The sequence below is a fragment of the Zophobas morio genome, unplaced genomic scaffold, assembly GCF_036711695.1.
Source record: "Zophobas morio isolate AGI-343-1 ecotype UQ-CSIRO unplaced genomic scaffold, CSIRO_AGI_Zmor_V1 ptg000002l, whole genome shotgun sequence".
NCBI classification, from domain to species: Eukaryota; Metazoa; Arthropoda; class Insecta; order Coleoptera; family Tenebrionidae; genus Zophobas; species Zophobas morio.
The window spans coordinates 18,169,248-18,196,083 of record NW_026972107.1 but is presented as its reverse complement, the minus strand read 5'-3'; the positions used below and the strand labels follow the sequence as shown (position 1 = coordinate 18,196,083).

At 33.3% G+C, this 26,836-nt stretch overlaps 1 protein-coding gene across 2 annotated transcripts in view; it reads right to left on the bottom strand.

The window, feature by feature from the left end:
* Positions 1 to 26,836, bottom strand: part of LOC135129433 (carbonic anhydrase-related protein 10) — a 313,599-nt gene that overhangs the window by 139,867 nt on the left and 146,896 nt on the right. For both annotated transcript variants that reach the window (XM_064056586.1, XM_064056592.1), the window contains exon 3: positions 1,386 to 1,522. In XM_064056586.1, the coding sequence (XP_063912656.1) occupies positions 1,386 to 1,522 (137 nt within the window). The remainder of the gene's footprint in view (positions 1 to 1,385; positions 1,523 to 26,836) is intronic.

Below are 26,836 nucleotides of genomic sequence, written 5' to 3'. Positions count from 1 at the left end.
ACACAATTTCAACAACCCCATCAGACTTCAAGACACAAAGTCGCCGAATTTTATTTTGGACACACTGTATATTACAAACATTTAAATCACTGATTAAAAACCCAACGCGCATAAAAAGCATACCCTGAAATAAAAAAGCTGATGTTGTTTGAAAAATGCAGCACAAATATAACGCCAAAGATATTGCCACTTTATGAATATTTTATATCAATCATTAATCATTCCCAATTTCATAATTCTACCTCTTCAAATATCAAATATATGTGATATGATCGAGAAAAACGTCGTCCGGTCAGCCATGGAATTATTTTTTTTTAAATTGTGATGGTAGTACTGTCTGTTGTTCTCCAGTTTGACATTTGTGTTATTATTATATTTATTGTATTAATTTTCCAAATAGTACATACAATTTTTGTTGTCCAAAGTTGTTACCGAAAGACGAAAATGGTTTTCCTCTTTAATACGAAAAATTTTGCCAACAATTTCGCTTAACGTCGGAAGTGAACAGCTGAGATAGTGCGGCCGTTTTGTCAACACATTTTTTTTTTAAATTAATTCCATAGTTAACTAGATGACTTATTTTTTCGGTCATATGACAGAATATTTATTTGATAATATAATAAGTATAGCTTAAAGTTGTATAATATAGATTTTCGTTAGTATGATGTAATTATTAATTTCCATGTGAGCAGCAAATTCGAAGTATTAATTTCATCGTTAATTTAAATGGAACAATCTGTATTACTAAATAGTTATTGATTTAAAAAAAGCCAAACTCTGTATTTTAATAATTCAGGTATTTAAAAAGTATGCTGCTATTTTTTAATAATGTCGGTGCGAATAATTGAATATGAGTCAGCGCAGCTTCATTTTCAAAAGTTTTAGTTAATAGTATTGCTTGGTATTTTAGGAATTAACTGATTTAAGTAGCATTACGCTGATGTACTATGTGAAAACGTTTTATTTTGATATTTCTTGTACTACGCTTAAAATTATATACTTGGTTATGGTTATTAAAGGAATAACAACATTTATTTAGAAAATGAAACGTGCACTCGTAGCGTCTTCTGCCCTATGAACGAATTCTGTCGGAAGGAGGCGCCCCTTGACAAAAAGAGCTGCGATAAAAGCACCCCCGACTAGGGTCATCTATCATTCAATCAGAGGGTATGCGTTGCGGGACACCGCTAATGATCAAAACCATTATATACAGTTTAAATCACATCTTGTTTTTGCTACACGTTCACTGACATTGCTATTCAAAGCCCGAAGGAATAACAAAAAAGAAGGGCCGAAAAAACAATCAGTCATTTACCGGATTTACCCTTCGAGAAGCATTAACTTAGCTTCCAGACCTTATTTTTTATCATTCAAATTATACTCACTTTGTGTTTGTCCAAGTGAATGCGTTGTAAGTGGGGATCGAAGAGCAACTTCTCGGGTTCCACGTTGATGGGTGACTGTCGCCTTCCCTTCGAGCACATATTCCACTGGGGGTTCATGAGGCCCCAGTAACCCGGCCCTGGAAAAATCAATGTCACGTTACTACACAGATACAACCTGACATCCACGGCTCCAAATCAAATTTTTCTCAATAACTGTATGAATATTTGAAGCGACCGCCTTGAACTTGTAGGTACTGCATTCAGGTCAACGGAAAATTGATTCTTGATTTTCGTTTAAGCAGATTGATCTGATTTTTTTATACGTTGGTTTATAAATGAACCGACCGTCCCGGGAAAAACGTCGACCGAGATAAAAACCCAACTACTCCTCGTTGGGCCTACATTCATTATTTTTTTAACGTGAAGGAGTGCAAGGTGCGAGATTTTGTTTTCGCTCAGGTTTAATACGGCGTCGAAATGAACACGGGTAATGATTCCGCTAACTCTAACAATAATTTGTGCACGAATTACGAATAGAGCATGGTTTGTTGCATGCGGCGAGATAATTGTCAATCGAGGCGGCAGCAGAGAAATACCAGACGCAACAAACAAGTTCTGTTTAGATTTACGAGAAAGCCGCTGAACATTTTTCACAATTATTCTTAATATGCCACTCATGTATATAAAAATTTAAACAATTTTGTTCATATCGATCCAAATCATGCGTCATGGAGAATGTGAATGTTTCCAAATAATAATAACTTTTTTTTAATTCATTGGTACACAAATTCATACTGTTGTTTAATAAACTCAAAAAACAACTAAAAGAAATGGGTATTAATAAAACTTTTAAATCGAATGTGAAAATAAATCTCTTACAAAAATCGTTTAATTCTAGTAACGAATCTTTTGTTACATGATTTATATTCCGATGGATAGGTTATATTATTCACAACTTGAGAAATGAAGTTCCGATGTGAAATCAATGCTCTTGAAAAATATGCACGATAATTAAATCGCTAATATCAAATAAACGCACGTAATAGGTATTATGGCTTTGCTGCAACAAGATGAAATCAATTATTATTGTTATTACTGAAGAAAGTTGGAAAAAATACTATTTTAGATTAAGGAATTTTTACGCTTGCAAAAATTATGTTCTCACGTATGCAATTTTATTCTCACAATGAAAATTTAAGTCACAATAAATCTGTATGGCATCCATCTTGCTGTAATCAAACCTTAACTCTTCTACATTTATTTTCAAATAAATTTTGAAGCATTTGTTTATTAATATTGATACAGCAAATTTCTTCCATTACCTCATTCAAATGACATATTTTTCTTTTAAAAGCTTCATTTTTCAAGTAACCAAACAAAGAAAATTCAGGTGCTTCTCAATCAGGAGTTCTACTGGTGATCTAAACTTGTACGGCCAGTATGTGCTGTTGTATTATCTTGCTGGAAATCTCCATCTTGAACCGTACTATTTTGATAGCAGAACATGATGATGAACACGTTTTGCTCCAAAGGGCGTAGGTATCATTGATATCAATAATTGTTGCAGTCTTTTCTATTGTTAAAATTGGGTCATGCGATAACTACACTTACATTTTCAGCTCTAAATTAGTCAACTATGTTATCAATTGAAGTTTGATAGCTAAAAAAAAAGGGAATAAAACATAAACACAAATAAACCATCAGCAGTTTCTAGAATACGTCTTACCCATAAAAAAGCTTTGCCTAGAAAATTACTCTTTAAAAAGACTGTGTTATGAATTCTGAGAAAATCATGTAGAAATAAACACGACGGGAGAATTTTCCTCGTTCCTAAAGCACATACTCAACCGGGAAAAAGGTATTATCCGTACAAGTTTAACTCCGATTGTTTACGTTTATACATAGATTGAAAGAATCCGACTATTAAGCACATAGTTAGCTGTCAAAGGACGCGACTAAAATTATTAATTAAGCTAAAATTGAGCAAAACGTTCTGAATATTGTTATTATAATCCCTATTTTATTGTTAGTAAAAATATAGATGGTCGCAACATTACTGTACTTTCAAATTTTCAAGAAAAAGGAGTGATTCATTCTTGATTTAATCAATAAAAATACTACGACCCATGAATCAATCGGTCACTTTCTCGAAAATCTGGATGCTTAGGGTAAAAAATCAAGGCGGATGCATCAACCACAAATATACCAATATGTAATTATATAAAATTCAAATGGCGTTTCTTAAAAAAAATGGGGGACGTTATCAAATTATTGGTGGGGATGATTATCTAAATTTTGGTTACCGTTTTATCGTTTACATAATTAATATTCTTAACAAATATACAAAATTTGACAACGGTGATTTCGGAGATTATCTGTTTAATAAAAATCGATAACGACAGACAGACGGACAGACAACAGGGGTCATGAAACGTCGAGAAAACATGAAAGTAGCCAGTCGCCCAGTGGCCTTTATTACAACACTTTCTTAGCTTACGCTTTCTTCAACTGCGGTTGTCAAAAATTTGTCAATTCTGTTAATTAAATTTTGATTAATTTGAGAGTCGGCAAATTTTCTTTATTTTATAGAGATATTTCGATGTATTTATAGACACTACATAAAAAATAGATGTAATTTATTTTGACTGAACTTTCCTCGCCTCTGAAATACAGCTTCCAAAAATTTCTACCTAACAAAATTTTGTAATGAGGTCATCAATATTTAAAAAGTATATGTACGTATTCAATTGGAATACTTGCAGTGTAATGCTAGTAATAATAGTACTGTATTCTAAAATTCTCGTGAAAATGGGGTCAGCCTTTCTTGATTTCATCAATAAAATAGCTTGCCTTATTCAAAAATTATTTTGAGTCACTCTATATAAGTATTTTGAGTAATTATAGTAACTATGAATGACAAACCATAAGTTTATGGTAATAATATTTTGCATATTTTAGACTGGATTTCTTCGGTGCTATTTTGAGATGACGTAAGTAATTTGGGGGGGGGGGGGGGGTTAAACGCATAAATTTAATTAGTGATTTATCAGGCTTAAGATAAATAAGATTTTAGGGCATTCGGTTTTACGATGATTTTAACATACAATTTTCATCTTTTTTCCAAAAATTTGGATGTTTAGAGTAAAAATCTATAAAGGATTCATAAACTACAAGCACTGGAATATCTTATTCTATCAAATTTAAATACCATTTACTATTGTAAATTTTGGAGGTAATGTCATCCCATTGGGTTGGAATGATTAAACAAATTTGGGTTACCGTTTTACTATCTATACGATATTTCTTAGGTGTGTATAAAATCTAACAACTATCGATTCATTAATTTTGGAAATTATCTCCCGAATAAAAATCGACACAAGACAGACGATAGATAGACAGATAGCCAGAAACGCGAAACCTACCTTTTCGTACTCTAGGGATTGTGAAATATCGAGAAAACATGAAAGTAGTCATTCGTCGGATGGACCCCATTACAGTACTTCCTTAGCTTATGCTTGAGAAGTAAAAATATTAAAAATGATAAATTTAGATAAAGATAAAATTAGCAGTTGGACAAGAAATTTTGCTCTTGCGTCGTCGCAGGCTGTAATCGTCAAGTTATGGAAGTCAGAAGTTATTTAAATACCGAAACAAATTTTTTAAAATAAACAGTAATTCATGATACATCAGAACGCATTTTTATTTACAATCTACAATGATTTTAATAAAACAGTTAACTTTTGATAATAGTGTTAATAGTAATTAATTAAATAAATCTGTAGCTAAGTATTATGCACCGACATAGGCTTTTTGATTTTTTAATTAATATTTCTATTGATTTGACATTTCGATGTCTTAGTGAAGATGTAGCAAAAACAGTGCAAAATTTTCACATCCTAAATACGATCAAGAAGATATACGAGTAAATCCCAAGGTCCATTTTGCATGAAAAATTTACTCAATAATACTATTTAGAGGCCAAAACTTGTGGCTAGAATTTCAAGAAATATACATACATATTTGGCTCTTTTGAGATAAATGATAAGATAATTAGATAATATATTTTTGAGACTTTGTGTAATACCTAAATCAACTTGATCTGACCTGACATAGCCAGAGCCAATTTTAGGGGCTCAATAATTTTCGAAAAAGTATGGTCTGTAATTATGTATGTAAAGCTGGAAGCTTCTAAATTTTTTACTCTCCAAGTACAAGCTAAGGAAGTATTATAATAGGGTCCATCCAACTTCATATTTTCTCCACAATTCATTTCTCTCTGTCGTCTGTCGTCTGTCCTTTGTCGACTGTGTAGTTTTCTATAATACAGATAGATAATCTGCGAAACCGCCGCCCCGGTACGACCCCTATGGGTCTTCTAGTATGTATGTGTTTATTCTGGTATGTACGGCGGTGATGACTCATCGATCGGGCGGCGCGTCGTTCACTATCGAAAACCCTCGAAGCGGCGTTCTCGAACCATCGAGAACAATGTGTAGGTTTAAATAGAGGCCACCGTAGGGAACGATTATTGTTCAGTGAACAAGTCGAGTCCAGGAGTGTCGCGAAAATCCAGACAAGTTGCACAGGAATTATTTTTTGTACATAATCGCTGTAATAGTTAGTCGTGTAAATTCGAGTTAGTAAGAAATAAAGTGTTGAGTTTACCCACGCCGATCTTAATCACCCGTTCAACGTAACAGTATGTTAGGAATATTGTGTAGATGCTGTCTCCAAAATATACAATATGTAGCAATTGTTGCAAATCTTTCAAACGTTTTAAGGTTATCATAAGCATGGTAAATCAAAATATATCAACTTTATTTTCAATATTACCAATTCACTCATTAGTGAATGAGGCAATCTATGTTATTGATCAAATCAAGAACGCCTCATTTTCCCGAAAATTTTAGTACTGTTATTAACTTATTACTAGTATTATACTGCACCTATCCAAATCGATACACATGTATTCCAGTGTTGCAATGGAAAACTCACCTGAAACATACGCATAGCATGTTTATTTATTTATACCTTAACAGTCTACCCCTATTTTCATTTTAACTTATAGCGGTTATCAAAAAAGTTGCAGAATTTCATTTTATAAGTTTTCGAAGGAGTTGCACGACTGTTGTTCAGGGGTGAGAGAAGTTTTGTCTTAATAACTTTAGGCTATTTTTTTTCGTTTTGGATTATTAAATCATAGGAAAGAACCACGTTAAGCTACACGTCTAAAGTGACATTTATTTAGTGCCGTTACGAAATGATACCATCAGTTTTCTGAATGAGATGAATGACAAATTTTGATCCTCACAAGAATGTTAAATTACTCTAAATTTAAGCGTAACTGGTTTAGTAACCTGTCTCATAAATTTTCAGCATGGAATGGACAGAGAATACATGCCAGAGATACATATTTTCGGTTGTGAAAAGCCGAGAAGACATGAAATTGACATTCAATAGAATAGTCTCGTTACATTTTAACAAGGCAAAACAAATTTTAAGTAGAGTATCAATATAAAAATAAATAATTGATAAAATTGTATGAGGTATAGCCAAAATGACAACACATTTCTTACACACAGGAGTTCGGAATTATGAAAATGAAAATAATGTCAGTGAGTTTTCCGGATACCATGATACTAACTAAATAAAGTTTCGACAACTCATTTGCAAGCTGCGAATCGGATTATTAATTTTCCTGTATTGGAAGTGACGGATTCTATTTTAATTCTGACATCTCATTTAGGGTAAAAATAATTGTATTTTCATTGTTAATTAGTCATTATTCCGGTGGAAGTTATAAATGAAATGTAGTAAGATGTATTGATTTTGAGAGAAATAATGAGTTAATAACTGTCAAGTATTTTAATACACACGAGATTACTTTCAAACTTTTTTTATACAAATCTCAGTGGGTTACGGAGACACTAGGATGGGTTTCAGTAGTAAAAATCCCTACTTCAGTCTATTCCAGTGTTGGTCATCGAAAACACAAATGTGATACCATACATTTCACTTTCACACGCACTTCTGCTTTATGAACAATTTTTCAAATCCACTCAACAAATAAAGTAATAAATGTTGTAACCCACACTCATAAAAATTCTTACATCAAATTTGAATTTCTAATAACATAATGATATGCTTAATATTCATGAACTTAAATTTACTCTTTTTCGCGTATTTTTTGCCACTTTTATTTTTACTTTCAGCAAAAGTGGTAAAAAACTACATAATGTGCTGAAAATTTCCAACTCACATTATCTTTGATTTCTCAGCAAGTTATGACAGTGGATTACTTAATAGTAAGTAATGAAGCTTCACTTAGTTCGCTTTTAGCCTCATCATCGTGTTACAGTTGTGCAACTTGGTGTCTTTTGGTGCGAGACGAGATGCGGACTTTTCTTATTGTCCACAGAGAAATTCTCCTCTTACAAGCAACAAAAAGTTAGTTTCTGTGGCGTCCTCGCTGGCATATTGCCGTAAAATGTCCAGTATGAAAGCAATTAATCTTAGGTAATAATAACTTTCTGTATGTGATGTGACGGTTTTGTACGCAAAAAGATTTCATTTCTTGCATTAGTTCCAAAACTTTTACAAAAGAATGACAATAATTGATGGAGAGTCAACACAATTTTAAATTTTGCAATTTTGAAATGTACGTCGTGGGTAAAGGATTGACCAAATTAATTCATGCACAGCATGGTATAGTTGTGGAAATTCTTTGTAAGTTGAAAAGGTATAAATAAAACCATAATTACGACAATAAAAATTTTGTTCTGTCCAAGTTTGGCGTTAAAAAAGAAGTGATTCCGTTCAGAAAATACACGTTCTTATTTTGTGGATACTTATCACCGAGTCTGTTGCTTCCGGTTAAAATGAAACACCCTGTATATGAAACAAAAATTGTTTTGTAACAAGTTTATAAACTCGGAAACTTTATTATACTCAAGTTTTACCTCTAAATTAATTGTGCGTTTGACAAAAGTTTGGGAGTGTATAATACCCAATAATTCAAGGAGAAATCGCAAATTTCTTAGCTCTACCGTTGATAATGTGATTATACTCTATAGGTTCGCCAACAAAATGGGGTTATTATATAAAATGCAGTTTGTCTTACAAAATATAAGCCCTGTTGCGGGTTTCCCATAGAGGGATACCGACACTTAACGGAGAATTCTGTAGCTTTGTTGTACTCATGTGTTAGTGAGTGTCACCAGGTTGCTATTAAGTACGCTTGGCTTAGATCTTAATTCTGTTTGATGTTTGCAAATCAGATGCACACCACAAGTTCGAGTAGGGCTTTAACAAAAGTGTTTGTGTGTTGATTGAATGGGGAATTAATTCTGATTGTTTGCTTGTAACACTTGGAAGTAGAAGCCTTAATCTGACCAAGTGTAAAAGTAGATGTTCGAAAACAGTATTGATGGAATACGTTTCTATAAAATGTTGTTAAGTAAATATGTTAGGAATGAGCTAGATCTGAATTGAACAATAGTCTTATTTTTTGGCTAAAATTGTTAAAACTTATTTAATTGTAATAAAAGAAGCATCTTTTCAAAGACTCGTTACAATATAATTATTTCTTTAATTTAATTTGAACTTTTAAAAGATTCAGGTCAGAAGAGGGGATTCCAGATCGAGTGAATTTTAAGTCGGAACGCGTCCTCGTTTCCAGCAACGAAGTATGGTGATTCTGAACCACACCTAGCGATTCGCTTGGAATTTTTATAACGTACCTATTTGGGCACAAAAACGGCGAAACAAAATATTAACGAGTTAAATTCTATACTTGGCGAAAGCTCTGCATGTACCATTAACGTAATTAAGCGACTGACACCGAACCGAAAATATAAAAAACTCATGACACGGAAAGATTTACCGTATTCTTTTTTTAGTTCATTTCAGCGGAAAGAGGTAGGATAAATGGGACGGTTTCATGCGACTGGGTAAGTAGCAATTGAAATACAATATAGAGATGGAGCAAGCAGAATCGGGCAGAGGTTGGATATCATAACAAGGGTGTTGGTCCGTGTTTGAGACACGCTTTCAAACCTTTGTTGGGAGGTAATGTAGTGCGATATTCTTGTAAGTTGCAGGAAAATGCCCGTATAGCGCGTCCGCGTCGGGACATACAATTTTCGGCAAACATTTGTGAAGGAGTGCTTTTGGGACGATTTACTTTTATTGGGTCGATGCAATTATTCACACGTGATTTTTCTTAAAGCGGAATCCAGGGTTATCTTTAAATTTTCCGAGTATATAGCGAATCGACTGTATTTTATCGAATACGAAGTATAATACAGTTCGTTTTGATGGCATCGCTTATTGATTGAAAAAGTCTATTTCCTTTAAAAGGGATGCCTTCTTTGAAGTTTGACTCGCAGCGTAGCACTCGTTACGATGACGTTAGTTTAACATTGCACTCGGGGTTATTCTTGCTCTTTATACGAACCGGAGAAACTTAACCAGATTTGCCTGGGCTCCTTCTGATCAACGCCGTTTACTTTAATTCGCTTTTGCCGATTGGCAAATAGTACAAATGAACTTGAGCTTGCTTTTCCGGGAGACCAGTTTATCGAATACAGTGGCTTTTTTCCATATTTCAATTGAACAAGTTATTCTTAAAAAGGTCTTTAAAATAACATATTTTTTGGAACAACTAAAAATACGATCTCAGTTTTAATTATTTGAAATATTGTGTTTCATATTTAAACATAGCAGGTAGTTCTTACAACAGAAAACAATTTGTTTAAATCGTTTTAATTTTTTTATTGCCTTTATTGTTACATATATAAAAAAAAATAAAATAAATAGCAACTATATAAATTTAAAAACGAGAATAATAGCTGTACGAAGTAAGTAGCTCTGGAAGAAGTAATTCTTAATACCTTGTCTATTTCAAGGAAAATTGTCTAAAGTTACTTATACAGAACTTCCCTGATTCCCAAACTACTATCAAACAAATGGAGTTTCATATATAAATTATAAAATTTGATTTTGCGATTTTTTTAAGTAATTCCTACGAGTTAAAATAAAGATATGTGTGGGCTGTTAAAATAAGTAATAAATTTGATTCATTATTCTTTTTTAGTTTCCCTATATATGAAATTCTGGAAATATGAATGCATTATTGATAAGCTGTAACTATTGACTCATATTATTTTGCATATTTTAGATTTATTCTTCAAAATTTTGAGAAGATCATACTTATCGTAACGTTAAAACGTTTGCAAAATTTCAGAGCATTTGGTTTTGCGATTTCTGACTTAAATTGTAAAAATGTAGCTCTTTTATATAAAAATCTGGATGCCTAAGGAAAAAAATAGAAGCGGATTCATATACTACAAGTATAGAAGTATTTTACTTTATAAAATTTAAAAATAGGTCGAAGATTATTTCTACAGAACTTCTCAGCTTCTGAAGTACAATAAAACGTATCCACCTTTTTCGAAAAATTATAAGATTTGCTTTGTCCAATTTTATTTTTTGTGGGATTCCTAATTTTTTATAAATTAAAATAAAATCATTCGTTAATTTTTTCAAGTCACCTAGTGTAAACAATTTTAAAAACATGATGCAACGATAAATCATAAGCATAGACTCATCACATTTTGCACATTTTCGGTAGGATTTATTCTGGAAAATTTTGAGACAGCGTCATAAATTTCTTGGGAGGACAAATAGATATATTTTGATTAAAAATTTACTATGCTTACGATAAATTTAAACTGTCTGCAAGATTTCAAAGTATTCGGTTCCGCAGTTCCTGATTTAATCAATAAACTAAACGAACTTATTCGTCACGTCAGCAAATTGTTGGTGGGGATGATCATACAAATTTTAGTTAGCGTTCTACGTTATATGCCTAAAATACTTCTAAAATGTCGCCGTAATCAGTACAGTAGTTTCTAAGAGTGTTTATTTAATAAAATGCATTCGTATTGTATTGTGATGAGTTATGAAACGTCGAGATAACATTAAATTAGCCGTTCGCTGGTTGGATCCTATTACAAAATCGAATTTCTTATGTGGGGAAGTAAGAATTGAATCCTTAATGAGTTGTCTAGGAACAGCTTATAGAATGTTTTGTTTATTTGTTAATACATATTCATTGATTTTTGTTAAGTAAACAAGAACAAATTTTTAAAATCTCACTGTGTTAATTATTATTTTATTCAGTAAATCGGGCATAAATAAGTTATAAACGTTTCATAACTTGTTCCTGCAGTTCTAATTGCTCTTTTCAAGGAAACAGTTTTCATTATATTAGTAGGAAAAATTCTTTGTTTCATTTATTTACTTGTTCTCCAGGTTTGTATAAACGCACACCCTCTTTGAAAATAAAATAAAGTAGAAAAGAATCATCAGTGAGTTGTGATAGCAGAATGTATTTAATTTAGTATTTTTTAAGAAGTCATAAAAAACACGAAAAGACATTTAACGACGTCCAAATAACAAACAAAGCTTTAAAAGCGTAGGAAACACGACCATTTGTTCGAAATTAGCCAAATTCATATTAATTATTATTATAAGTGGTAAACAACACAGTTAATCACGATGGGAACTGTAATAAATGAGCCATCACTTTGCGATGCAAAAGTTTGTAATTAATCTTTATTGTATTTGTTATGTCTCGGAGAGAAGGGAGGTTCTGCGTAAATAACTTTACAGGCTTTCGTCATAACTGTTACGAACTCTAATCTCCACAGATAGTTAAAACTAAACATTATTTTGGATCAGTTCTTGCCTTTTATGAAAATTTAATGTTATTGGTAATTATTGCCGCAGGTTTTGGAAAACATCTAACACAAATAACGTTGCAAAAGATGTTTATTTTGTAAATTTTAGTCCGAAAAGTGGTATTCTGACGTTTAAAAAACAATGGCCTATGACTAGAAAATCTATAAAAAATGTATTTGTGACAAAGTAATAAAACAAAGTTAATTTTGTTACACATTCCATAAGTTTAGCAAAATTTTTTCGACTTTAGAGAGTTTGATAATTTCTCTTCGGGTGAAGCCAAAAGTCAGTCGTGCGTAACATAGTAATGGTGACTTTTTTGTAGTAAAACAATTTTATGAAGTCTCAGAATGAACGTGTCTGCAATATCCGGTGGTTTGAATTCAAAATTACTGACCCTATTTTATTTGAGTTAAGCTTATTAAATGTGCCTTACGTTAAAATTTCTGAAGATTAGTATGTTATCCAGGGGTGCTATAAAATTACGCGTAGTCATATTTAATAATAAACACAATTATAAATTTATGTTCGTCGTTAAAATTACCACGACATTAAAGCACACGTAAATAACAAAATTTATTCATTAGATAAAATTAAACAGATATGAAAATTTTAATGTGGGTGCAATTTAAATTGGCATTTGTCTAAGTAATAAACTGCGTTCAAGTTTTACGGCAGTGGTAAAAATTGTCCTTGTTGTGATGCGGTTTAATTTAGAAGTCGTTCGTAAAATATAGTCATTCCGTTTTTATAAGTTACAATGTAATTTGCAAGAGCATGTGCTCGGAATCGCCTAATTAAGGCATCGACGTGTCTCCGAAAGAGGGAAATTTCTTGCGCCATTCCATCCGATCTGCATGAGGAAGGGAAAGGATCGTCCCTTTCCCAGTGGAACTTTTCAGATCTTGATTCGAGTCAACAGCCTTTTATCAAGTTGTCGACGTTCCCACTTCATTTTTCACGATCCACGTCATTTGTCAGTAAGTTGGGAAACACCGTAATGAGTTTGAAAACAACGGACGGGCGTGACATGGCGGCGGCGGTCCGGCCAGTTTGGCGATGTCTTCTTTCTAGGCCATTTTTCTTTAGTCGACATCAGCCAGTTTAGACAAGATGAAATGGGCCACCAACTCAACCGTGCCGCCTCTCGTCTTTGTCTCTCTGGGATGATTCGTCTTTTTCTGCCCCCTTGAACAAAACCTACTTCGACTTACTACAGCCCCCATTTGCATTTAATCGCGAACGAACGCCGACAATAGTGGACGCGCACAGTGGCGTACTTAATCTCGGTAAAGATTTTTCACCTACATTCTTCAACTTTCACACTTTTGTTCTGGTGAGCTAAAAACAGTTAATATCACACTAGGTCTGCAATCAATAATAAATTAATTAACAACATCGTTGAGTTTAAATTAATTTTTAATTGAACTTACCTGTCTGATGAAGCTACTGGGTAACGAAACACGTAGTTATTACCAATTAAAATACTATAAGCTAGAGTGTGTTTTTAATTAGTTATGGCGAGAGTTTTTAAACTTTTATACAAGTGCCTCAGATAAAACTCGGCGGCCTTGTAACGAATAGAAATACTGAGATTCTGTAAACGCCATTGTTTTTGGATTAATGTAGTACATTGCAAAAATGACGCAGATACACTATTGGACAAAAGCAACTGTTATCAAAATGTAATATTTTGAAATTTTTTGGTACAATGATTAATAACTTACGTAACTGTTATCAATTTTAAAACGTTATAGTAGTAATTAGCGGTAAAAAAGATTCAAAACAATAAAAACCCTTGCGTTAAATTTTATTGTTAGCATAAAATTGGCAGTGATAAAACGACAAAAGTAAAGCAACATTTTCAATTATTGATTTAAAAAACAGTAGTAGTGGTTAAAAGTTCTGTACTATGTTCAGTTTGTGCATAACATTCAAAATTCTCATGCTGAAAGGTAAACCAATTTGTCTAGAATTGACGGAAATGGTCGTTAACACTCATTTAGAAGAAAGGCCAGCAGACGTTTCACGATAGTTTATTTTACCTAAATACAGTGTTCCAACAATTATTTCTTGGTATAACGAAACAGGAGAACGATCCAAAAAAACAATTTCCAGGTTTTGAAATGGCCAGTGCAATCGCCAGACATAAATCAAATTGGTAACTTGTGGGAGGAAGTGGAGCGACGATTAAAAACTTCCGTATTCACGAATAAACAAGGTCTTCTAACAAAAATTCAATTCTCCCCGCTGAGATCATACAAAATTTAATATCTTCAATACCACACCCACATGAAAAAGTTATACCAAATAATGCCATCGACTGCTGGCTTTAAAAAACTAATGCCATCGTTTGCTGTGGTTGTTTTCCTTTGGTGGTTTTTTTATGAATAAATAAAAAATTATACGTGCGTTTGTTGCTTTACTTTTGTTGTACAGAATTTTGCTACATTTTTAGAATGTCGAATATTTTGTACAATGAAGGTTGGGAAAAAATTAAATTTGTACAACAAACAGCTCAAATAGAGAAGAAAATGTTTCAGTTACACTAACTCAATAATGAAGTTAACTTCATAAACTTGGAAAAGGTTGTTAAAAAATAATTATTTGTTGCTCTACTTCTGTCCAACAGAGGACATACGGCATCAATGCTGAGAAGAGAATCTATTCTTCTAATGCAACGTTAAATTCCTGCTACCAGCTGGTCATGGAGTGGGACTCCTCATATTTTTTTCTGTTTTCTGTCATATTTTTGCTTTTTATTTTATCTATTGCTTATTTTATTTTCCTCCAAAATTTATCTAGTTAACAAATACTGGCAACAGTAAACTCCAAAAGTAATATTTCAAAGAAATATGAATTAGTATTCGGAAATTTTACATAATTTATATGTATGTAGAGAGTATGAAGGGTAAATTGTATTTATTTTGGTTCAGCAACTGTTTCATTTCGAATAAACTCATATTAAAATTAAAACTGTAAGGTCTGATAAGTGTTTCTTCAGTTGCTTAAGTTTAGACACAGTATTAAAAATATATCAATGTCACTGTAATTTTAATTAAGCACAAATACTCGTTTCAGTCGATTGGTGTTACAAAATGATGCATGACTCAGTCTTAATGAATTACTTTAAGATGCCTCAAATAAGTATAACTCCCGAACTTACTTTCAGAAAAAAATTCTCGGTGAACACAACCGTCACTACAGAGTTGTAGATGAAACAATTTCATTAAACCCTCGAAAAAATTGAAAATCTAGAGCCTCTCTTCAGCCAGTTAATGATGATGCCATTGTTAAACCATTATTTCTTTTCAGTAGTGAAGCTCAAAAAAAAAATAAAATCCCATGCAAACTTTGACCAAGCTATTGATCATTGGTAATGTCACACCAAAGACACAAAATTTTCCCATGTTTTAAGAAACTTCTTTTGCCATAAGTAGAGAGTAGTTTGATCTGGTCTAAAACCCCCACTTTGACCTTGTGTATTACAAGCCCCATGTCGATTCTACACCAGGTTAACTAAGATCAAAGTGAAGAACGGATGTATGAGGCTTCTGGGCTACTAGGTCAAGGTCAAAGTGAATTACATAGTTATCCGATAAAAGTTGTAAACGAGTGAATTTTTTGGTGGATCATAAGACGCGGTAAGATTCCCGATGAATAGGGGATTACATGACGGATTTATTTAGATTTGATGGCGAAGATTGTGAGGAAGTGCTACCAACCTCTGATTGAGTTAATTTTTTGTCCTACTAAAGAGTTGTTCTAGAAGAAAACCATATGGCAAGCACCCCGGGGGTAATAAGTGATAAGAACCGATAACCGCCATCTGTCATGTTACCACCGTCGCGTGACCCCATTTCGCTATATCGTGCGCGGTTCAGCGTCGCCGCCTCCCCAAGAACCGCAGCAGTCTCAGCCAGCGAAACGAAATTTAACCAGTGTATTATTTCTTACTCCGCCTACGGGACCCATTAGAGATCCGCTTCTCCGGCTACAGTACTCTAGATATGTTCTCTCTGGATGGGAAACTAGAGCCCGAGCCACCACCCCCACAGATAGCGCCAACCCCCACGTCTTGTGACAGTGGCCTCTTCGCCAGGAGCAGTCACGCGTGTTTTCAGTGGCACTAGTCGGTCCAGGGTGCGGCACTGACGGACGCCACAACCCCCTCTAAGATAAGATATCAGCCAAACCAGCACCATCATTATTCGTCGCAAACTGACGCCTCTAAGCCAGGTCAAATGAGATCAAAGTGACCTAGAACCCTCATCATAAAACTATTCTAGAAAATAGGCCAAATTATGTACAAGTATCGTCATTCTCATCGTCAAAACAATCATCGATATTTCAACACGGATTCATGGAAAAGAGATCAACAGTGTCAAATTTAATCTGCTTTACTCAAGAAGTATCGAAAGTTTTGGACAGTGGTGGTTCTTAGGTGTTATACACCGATTTCCAAAAGGCCTTCGATCAATTTTCTCCTGGTAAATAAGTTACACTTTATAGGTTTTTCAAATCCACTGCTAAAACTAATTCACTTTTATTTAACTGGACGAGAGTATTGTATCGCAATTATGTTTCCAAATCCTTCTTTCCTACCTCAGGAATTCCCCAAGGCCCTAACTTAATAATAATAATATTAACATTAATAATAATAATAATAATAATAATAAACGTCTTTATTTCAGATACATATACAGTACCTCTCGGAGGCGAAGTTTAGCTATTCTTACACTTAACCTCTTACAAAAATAACCTACAGTTAACTTGGGCCCACTACTCTTTTTATTATTTATAAATGACATCTGCAACGTCATAACCTGTAAAAAGCTGCTATTCGCAGATGATCTGAAAATCTTTTAGGAAATAAAATATATTGACGATTGTCATCGAATTCAAGATTACATCAATAGTTTGCTTCTATGGTGTGAAAAAAAAACAGATTGACACTTAATTTCTTAAAATGTTTTATTGTGACTTACACAAGAAAAAATATCCGATCTTATACGATTACATTATCGAAAACTTTGGGAGTACTATTCGTACGGCTTCATCTACAGGAATTGTAAAGCGTTTTTAGATATTCGTGCCTTGTGCATTCTATTTTTCGCACTAGTTCGATTTAGATTAGAATACTGCTCGATAATATGGTCCCCAGTTTATGACATTCCCATAAACCACATCGCAACCGTACGTCTTAAAATTTTTGTGTTTTGTAGAGGATGGCACGTACCCTGAAAGAGGCTGTAGTCAACTTTTATTATGTAAAAGATTTAATGTTAACACTAGAGACAGGTAAAAGTATTAGTTCAAGGGCTCGATTATTTCTCCCACTCCTCATTAACTTTGCCAGTCTAGGGTCGCGTGACCCAACATGCAGCGATGGGCCAAGCGAAAGAGTAACGCTCTACTGAAGGAAAGTGGTGGGAGTCGCGTGGCCTAAAACTGCATCTCTTTATTTAGCTAACAGAGGTACTGTTAGCTAAATAAAAACTAGCAAATTAAACACGTATTCAGTTACGTGGAAGAACATCGATACACTTAATTCGTTCCTTAAAGATACATGAGTGAAGGGAACGAACAATCCAAAGACCCAAAGGAGAAAAAGCACAAATGCCACAATGATATATGGAATGGTCGATCAAGTGCAACTTTTGCAAATATACACGAGGTTTTCTTATGCCCCAAGGCAGCAAAAGCTAACCCTACTACGTTCCTTAACACTATAACCTGAACTTAGCTTCCAACGATGTTGTCACTACGATCATTAAAAGGGAGTACTTGTATATACGTGATCTGTTGTCCGCTGTTGATGACAGTGAAACGTGTCAACTTATTCAAAAGTTCATCCACAAACAGCAAAAACCATCTACTGTGAATGTGGACCAAAGTTGAAATTGCAATTATTTTCATTGAGATAAAATTACGATCTTTAGGGTGCTTAGACTGGTTCTTTAGACATGAAAATCAGAATTTTCCTGGAATTATCGGCCTAGTTCTTTTCAAATTCAATGTCGAGGTTCTTTTCGTACTTTGACAGCAAAGAACTCAATCATGTGATAGATCCAAGACGTGTATGTTTGTCAATATAACAGCAGGTTTTGCAATTAAAATCTAGGCCTCGTAAAACTGCGATCCATATATCCTAGAAGACAGACTGCTGATTCTAGTTCAACTAGCAACATTCATCCTCTCTTCTGCCATGACTGCCGACAACAGAGTTTCTGGCAGTGAATCTTTTGCGTGTTAAGTTCGCTGTTTATATGACCATGTGTTTGTGTATAAAGAATTGAAAAAAAATACTTGTGTACAATGCTGTTAAACTTCTAGTCAATTAAAACAGGACATTTTTTTAAACAAAGAATAATGATCTAGAGTGTCACGATTCTGAATAATTGATTCACTTTCACTAAAAATTGTCAAGATTGTTTATATTTTTATTTTGAAGTCAAATGTACTTTGGTCCATAGTGTTGAATGCTGTAAAAATATTCATTTGACCAAAAATAAACGCTGGTAGTTAACCGTTGACTGCATTATTGTTCCACTTGTGCAAATAGTGTTGCTGTACACTTGTAGACAACCATTTTTCTAATTTAGAAATCGCATAAACAATTATTCAGAGTCTATAATGTTTACCAAAATTAAAAATACCACCAATACTGCATTCTACCTTGAAAATGCTGCCGACAACATCGTCATAATAGATTTGGAGTTTGACATGAGAGAAAAACGGTTTTAAAAAGGGATAATAAACTTAAATTCTACTAGCGTTGAAACAAATGAATTATAATTTGTTTGTACTTGCGTGTTTTGTGATAACAACTATGATGTTCGTTAAAATTTCAACGCTATAAAACGTAGTGCCGCTCTAACAATATGAACATTACCTCTGGAGGTTTTTTTGTTAGAAACTGAAATCAACAGGTGGTGGTTTTTTAATTTTGGCAAAAACTATATAAATGTTTGTCACGTCAAACGATTACTGAAAATCTAATTTGTCTGAATTTACCGCCCACCTTTACAGGGAACTTCACTACCCACCATAAGCGGAATTGTAATGTCAGTTTAACTAGTCTGCAGGTTTCGACAAAGCGACAAAGGTCGACGATTTCGAAATGGATAAAAACGAAAAACACGAATAAGAAGGAGTCGGAACACAGTAACCCTAACTAGCAGATTTTTTATCCAAGAAACAAAGCAAAATATAGAATGGGATGTTCAAGTAGCGATTAATGATGTTTATCTATTGATAACAATACAACAAGATTCTATTGTTGCAGCTTGCATAAAAAGTGGAAGTAAAGCGGAAACAATTAAAGCTCAAAGCAGAAAATACATTTACAAGCAGAGACTTACCTCTGAAATGATGAAAAGAATAGAAAATATTACGCTGCACTTTCGAAACAAGCGATTTAGAGCATACGTCAAGTGCAGCTGATATTAAAATCACAATAGAAATAATACGAACATTTCATTTTTGCAAGAAGCCTTCCCCCTACAATAAATACAAATCATATAAATAAAAGTTGTTCTGAAATTCTCTAACTCACTTACTTTGATATGCTGACGCTGACATAATTTATTTTGTAATTTCAACAAGAACAAACATTTTGCTGTACCTAAGATTGTCAGAGGATTCTAAATTACACCAATATACTAAAAGTCCTAGTTTAATTCAAGCTTTTACTATTATAAATATAATATTCTATTGAGTCAAGCTAGAATTGTATATATGGTATTTAACTTATCATTAAATTTGTCTTTCATATACGATGATGACTACTTCTAAGAGGCATATCAAGGAACTGTAGGTGTGTGTTTGTTCTTTCATCGATGACATACATGTCCATTTAAGCTAACTAATGGTAATATACGATCTTACAATTAGTGCAATCTTAAAGTGTATATGTTTCAGGAGAAAAAATTGCTAAAAAGTAGGTTACTACCAAATTCAATAGATGGATCCTAGAATAGTATAATCATATCCGTTTTCTTTGTTACATGAGTACATATTTCTTTATAAAGACAAACCCGAGAGAAATGAGACAGTTACAAATAAGTGTATGTCTATAAATGATATGTTGTCTCAAAATTTTTGCTGTGTTTACAATACGTGCTTTAAGTTGGCAAGCACCCAAGATAATCTTCGAATTCTCTGTAGACAACAATGTTTCTCCCCATTTAGGGACAAATTTATCATAACTATACAATAAAAAGTGTTCGCTGTGAAATGTACAAATATAGACCTCAATATTTTTTTTGTAATGATGTCAACGAAATAACGTGTCAAAGCCGCACGACCGTTCAGTGCTAATGAACAGTTGATTAGACACGTAGGCGAAATTACGGCTGCTGTTTATGTTTATGGTATTTGCTCATTGCTTGCCACTCCGTAATTTAATTTGATTTCATTTGTAATAGGAAAGTAAAAGGATACCATTACTGATGAAACAAACTCAAGAAGTTCCAAAATACCGCAGTTCCGCAACTATTTTTAAGAATAAAATATTTTTAACTTCTATATTCTATGAAAATTAAATACAGACATCGTATCGGTATTATTTTTAAATTTTAAGTGTTGCGGCAGGAAAGCAGAAGTATCGTTGTGATCTGGAAATGACCGGCATTCAGCCAAGTCGTGTATTATTAGAAATTCTAGGGTCAACTGTTGTACTGTATAGAAACACTATTCAAAAATGATGAAACTTTAGATTTTTCTTACTGACCTGTTGTTAATAAACGAAACATAGGAAAAAAAAATCGTAGACATTTTGCATTCAGTCGAACCATAAACGCTAATACAGTGATACTTCGTCTTAAAAAATAAGTTTTATGAACAATTAGGTGTGGATTTCCAGTTTAAAGCTACACATTTGTACGGTCACCGGTCCGGACGGTTAAATCATTTAAGACGCGAATAAATCCCGGTTAATGTTGTTGTATTAGATTAAGTAAAAAGAGAAATTTCTTCAAGCTTTTAAATCCACACTCGTGTCTGCAGCGAGAGTCGCTAGGTAACTAGTAAATTTACAGTCGGCAGTTGACAGCGGGGGCGGCTAAGTAGCTCGTTAAGGCACGCGGGAGACTAGCACGTCTTGCTTAATACAGACAGAGCTTTTTCATATCCTTTCATCCTGTTAGTCATCTCATCCGGGTTCGATATCCAATATCCGATTCCGTTTCTACAATTATGCGACAAAGGTGCTGCTCACAACTTGTAAAACTCCATCAGTTTTAACTTGGAGCACATTTAACTTTAAGATGACTCCGGAGTCGTAATGAGTATGTCTGATGTAAGATGTATGCCATAAATTTGCTTGAAAAGATAGTTCAATTCTGTTAATTTAAAGAAGCTGTTAATTGTGCTTAACCTTACTTACTTATTAAATTTTGATAATTTATTTTTCAACATTTTATTATTTCATTTACACTGAATAAATTTTGTTTTTCCAGTATGATTAATAAGACGGTAGTTGTACATATTTGTTTTACCGAGGCACGAGCTCCGTCATTTCATTCATTTTTTTTGGAATGCTTTTGATCTACCCTAAATACGTTACAGTGAGCAACAAATAAACTTCAAGCACTTTGAATTATTTTTCAACGTGTAAACATACATACATCCGCAAACGGTATTCGTTTTCTTTCGAACTACAACAGAACTTAATAAAAATGTAAAAGTTAGTGTAAACTGGGTTTAATCTCCGATCAGTACAACACACTCAATTAATCCTTGCTTTTTTATATTTTATCGATTACTCAATTTCAACATCATATTACATATAGACCTCATCATGACAAAATAGGAACTGCGGTTTTAAAGCGTTTTAATCATCTTTGAAATTCAGAAGCTCTTAATTAAATTATGTCATTATTTATATAGTGAAATTGTAAGAGTTTTCCTCTATGGAAAACTTTGAATTAATACATGTACTTTTCACGTTTTCGTAAGTTTTGACTAGCGAAAACCTTTCTTAAAATTTATTACATTTCCAAGTTCCCCAAACTAGGTGAATTTAAACTAAAAATGCCTGCCACTACTTAAAACTGAAACCTTTAGAAAGTACGCCTTTCTGATCTATAAAACGATCCCTCTCGTCGCCTTTATATTACAGAGTTGCAGAACATTTTTTAATTGGGTGAAAAAGTTGTGCTACAGAAAGGCAGCCTTTCATTACAGAATAAAGTTCAGGTAGGAGCGTGCAGTTTGAGATGAGGCATTAGTATTCATACAGCATAACTACTATCCCCTGTTTGTCTATCTTCTTCTCTAAGTTCTTTAGTTGGGTTATCGCTCAAAATTCTCTGCTCGAACGTAACTAATTCAAGTTTGAGACCATTGTTTTCAGTTTCCCCTCTTTGTGGAACCCTGACTCGTTCGCAGAATTGTTAACTCTTCTCCTAAGCTGATTATCGGCTGATATTATTTAGCTGGATCGATTTAACTACTTGGCGGTGTTTATTTGTAAACGTAAACGATAAAAGTAATTACTTTCTACACGTAAAGTAATACTGGTCGCTTTGATTTGCTTCAAACCAAAAAAAAATTGGGGGGAAATGAAAGCTAATTTTAATGCTGCATAATTTTCCATACTTGATGTCGAAAAATGAAAGAGTTGTGAACATGGTTATTTTAACGCTTGGAGGAGTGTATTAAAAGCTTTGTGTGTTAAATAAAAACCGAAAGCACATCCTCGCATAAATATGTAAAAACACAATTCATTATCTTAACTAGTTTTGAAATCAGAATTTGTTGGCGCTGCACAAACCTGAAGGAATTTGTCGTTAGTTATATTATAATTTTAGATAAATAGGTTTTCAATTTTCATTGGTGCAACATTTAGTTACGAGTCCTTTAGAACACAAACAAAACAATAAAAATAGTTAAGAAAATACAAACGACATCAAAATTATGAATATAAATTAAAGTTAAGAAGTTAACCGAAGAACATTTGGCCAACTCTCGTAAACCCGGAGCCAAAACTGCTACTTGGCAAAGTAAGTTACTATAAATCAGTTTTGGTTCTATCTATGTTAACATCACAATATTTAGCAAACGCTACGGATTTGATAGTCTAGTTTTGTGTCTCCTGTTCTGGACAATTACATACACAAAACAAGACAAGAAAAATCAATAATTTAGTAAGTGGGGTGCGAAATAAAATTCAGCACGACGACCATAGCGTCACCGGACAACTATAGACATGAGCGGCTGTACAACCTAAATGCTGCATCCTACCATTCTACAGCAGTTTTTTGAAGTAAAGTATTAATGTATTCTTGATCTGTTACATTAGAATTGTTATTACACAAAAAGCTTTTTCCCCGTTCTATTAAGATATTAAAACTGGTTTAGAGACTACCAAACAAACTAAAATTTATTTATTTCTGTTTTACGGAGAGTGGATGATGTGATCCCACAAATATTGAATTATACGTTCTAAAATACAGTGCTGTTTGTTCTTCAGTAACGTGTTTTATTTTTCAGAACTGGTTACATAGGATGTCTGAGAAACTGGGAAAATAATCGACTTTGTTTTGTCTATAATCTAAGAAACACCTCTCACTTTTCCCTAAAAATTCCATGTCATTTTCTACCATTTGTTGGAAAGATATTTTCTTAAACGCCAGTATGTGTAGCTGTGAGAGAATTTTTATGTGAACAGGCTATAATTTTTTTGCTTGGTGAAAAATTGTACATGTTTAGTTTTCTATCTGGGCTATAATCATATCATAGTCTGTAGTAAAGAAGTAGAGTTATGTACGTGATGCTATTCTCGGAATTTATATATTCTCCACCACAAATTTCGTCTTAAATATAATCCACTTATAAAAACACTTAAAGTATTCCGGCGCTTTTTTAGCATTTGTTCCATATATTCTGGGTTATAATCCTTTCTTTAGTTTCCACTTTTCACAAAATTTATTGCAACTGAATGTAAAAAAAAGCAGAGATTATTTTAATAAGATTTACCACATATAACATAATGGTGCGTAAACATCAAGTAAATTAAAGCGCTTGTGACGGAACTGTTGTTACTGCGATATGAAAAATAAAAGTTAAAAAGAGGATATATTTTATAAAATAAATATTTGCACGCTATCTACTTCCAATATGCGGAACTTGCCCGGATTTTGTATTCATATTTGTATGGATAACGATGCCTTTTTCGTTGTAGTTTATTATCAAGTAATTGTTCGTATTTTCTTTAATTTATCAGTGGATTTATCTACGTTCTGTAATCATTCATATTATTTAAATCGACCGTTTAATAATTAATATTGTATATTTAGCTATGACGCAACAATTAAAAGAATAAGTCTGCGGAATTTTAGTGTTTTCTAATGGCTTACTAAGACGAAAAGTTACATTTCGATTTTTCGAATTTTATTATTTTACGATTGCAGGGTGTCCCAGATCAAATTTTATGGACAGAGGCTAGCTTTGGCTCTCATGAGGTATTCAATGCATTTTCATAATGTAATATCACCATTATTAACAGTCTTATGGTTATGAAATTTTAATTTTAACTTGTCCGCAACTTTCTCTACATAACTATTTTTAAAAACAGTTTATCGTTTTTAAAATTTTCCTGAAATTTTTCAACTCGTATATTTAAAAATCAATAACTTAATTATTTATGGGAATTTTAGAACGCGGTTTTCACCACTGTTTCCAACATAAAAACTCTAGAACTGCAGGGGAGCCATCGTAGATTTTTTTGTTAGGAAATGGGATACAGTAAAAGAAGATTAAATGGAAGAATCTAACTAACTACGTTAAATCTGGTCTGCGAGCTGATCATCGAGTAGTTAAATTTGGTCTACTGCCGAAGTAAATGTTTTTCAGAACAAAAAAATTCAAGCATCGATAGGCAGTTATTCCAAGATTTTTAACAGTACTTTAGTGTAATTATGTTGGCAATGTTTATATCTGCTTCCAGGACAATATATGGCAACTACATACATCGCTTTATTTATTTAGATAATTTACAGATAATTTGGAATTAAAATCAATATGTCTGTTATCTGCACTGCAATCGTGATTACGTTGCAATTTAAACAAAAATAGTTTTGCCATATTTGCAATATATTAAATTAAGCTTCTCCTTTCCACACAAAATCAATGGGATTTTCAGAATTTCAATTGTTCTACCCGTTTTCAAGAAATAAAGAGGCGGAATTTTATCTGGGACACCTGAAATAAGGACATTATCTTTCTAAAATTCTGAGATGACGTCATTAGATTTTAGCAGAGACAAATACATCAGTTTAGATAAGGACTATATATTTAATACTAATAGCAAGTACCGTGTTCCTAGAATTTTAGGGAAAAAAAAATTAAATCGTATATCTAGAGCATTCAGGTTTGTCTTTTCTAGAATAAACTGTAAGATTTTGAATTTTTTTCCAAAAACCTATATCTACGCATGAAGTTAAAAACACGGGTAAATTGATAGATCACTACACACACATATAGACGCGCATAGCAAAACTCGTAAAATGGCGAATAACTCGAGAATAATGGGCTCTAGTTGCCGTGGTTGCAAGATAATCATATACATTACCTTTCAATTTTAGAATCAATTTTTTCTTAATAGTAAAGGTCCTACAATGCTGATAAAAAACTTTTAAGTGAAATATTTCGAAATGGCTAGTCTTGTTGAAAAAATTTCAAACAGTGATGGTGGTTGAATACAATAAATTTCAGTATCTCTTTGAACACCAAACACTTGTATGGTTCTCGTAGTTAGAGAAATCTAACCTAGTATTCGTAGTTGATGGTTAGCCACAAAAAATCATTACTAACTTTAAGATATCGAAGTTTCTAACCCTTGCGTTGAAGCGATTAATCAGAACAACCATTACTTAGCTTAACCGAATCGATTTAACAATTTTGAGGTGTTTATTTGTAAACGCAAGCGATAAACGCGATTTACTTAACCCATACAACCCCTGCGAAAATGTTTTTCTTCGCAACGCGAAACGCTCGTTAAGATAACCGGGCGGGATGCAAAATGGACTCGACGACGGCCGTCTGCGAAAGTATCAGAGCAGAACTACTGATTTTATCGCAGAACGAGCAACTGGAGATCAGGTCCGGACTTAACAACAAACTCTTCACTTCATATCGTGCCTTCAAATCGCTAAACAATTGCAAAATACATTAGAAAGTTTTTTTCCGGAAGCGGCTCTGCAAAATCCTAAGTTTCGAATTCGCTGAAAGCATTTGTCGGTGAAATTTTGTCGGGATGCACAAATTTACTGGATGCGAGTGGATTTTTAGTTTGCGTCTGACGGGCGGAAGAGAATGTAAGGTTTTTTGCGACACGGAGCTGGAATAAAAGTCGAGGGAATGTTAACTAAATGAAAACATATCCACTTAGGTAGTGCTTGACTTTAATTAGCTGCAAACTTCTAATTACGGTGTTTATTGTTTTAAGTGATTTCTTAATTGTCTGAGAGAGTTTTTCGTGAGGAAAAACGAAAAACACGCTGGTATTTTTAGGATTCACTTTACTTCGATCCGTTTTACATAGATAAGCTAAGCGATGCGGATTGAGAAAATCGGTTATCTTATCTGGAGCTATAAATATTCTGATATTCTGAATATTGTCAGCTTATAGAACCGAGGAGGAATAAGGGCCCATATATCGACATGGATTAAATGCCGACCAGCAAAAAAATTAAGTATAAATA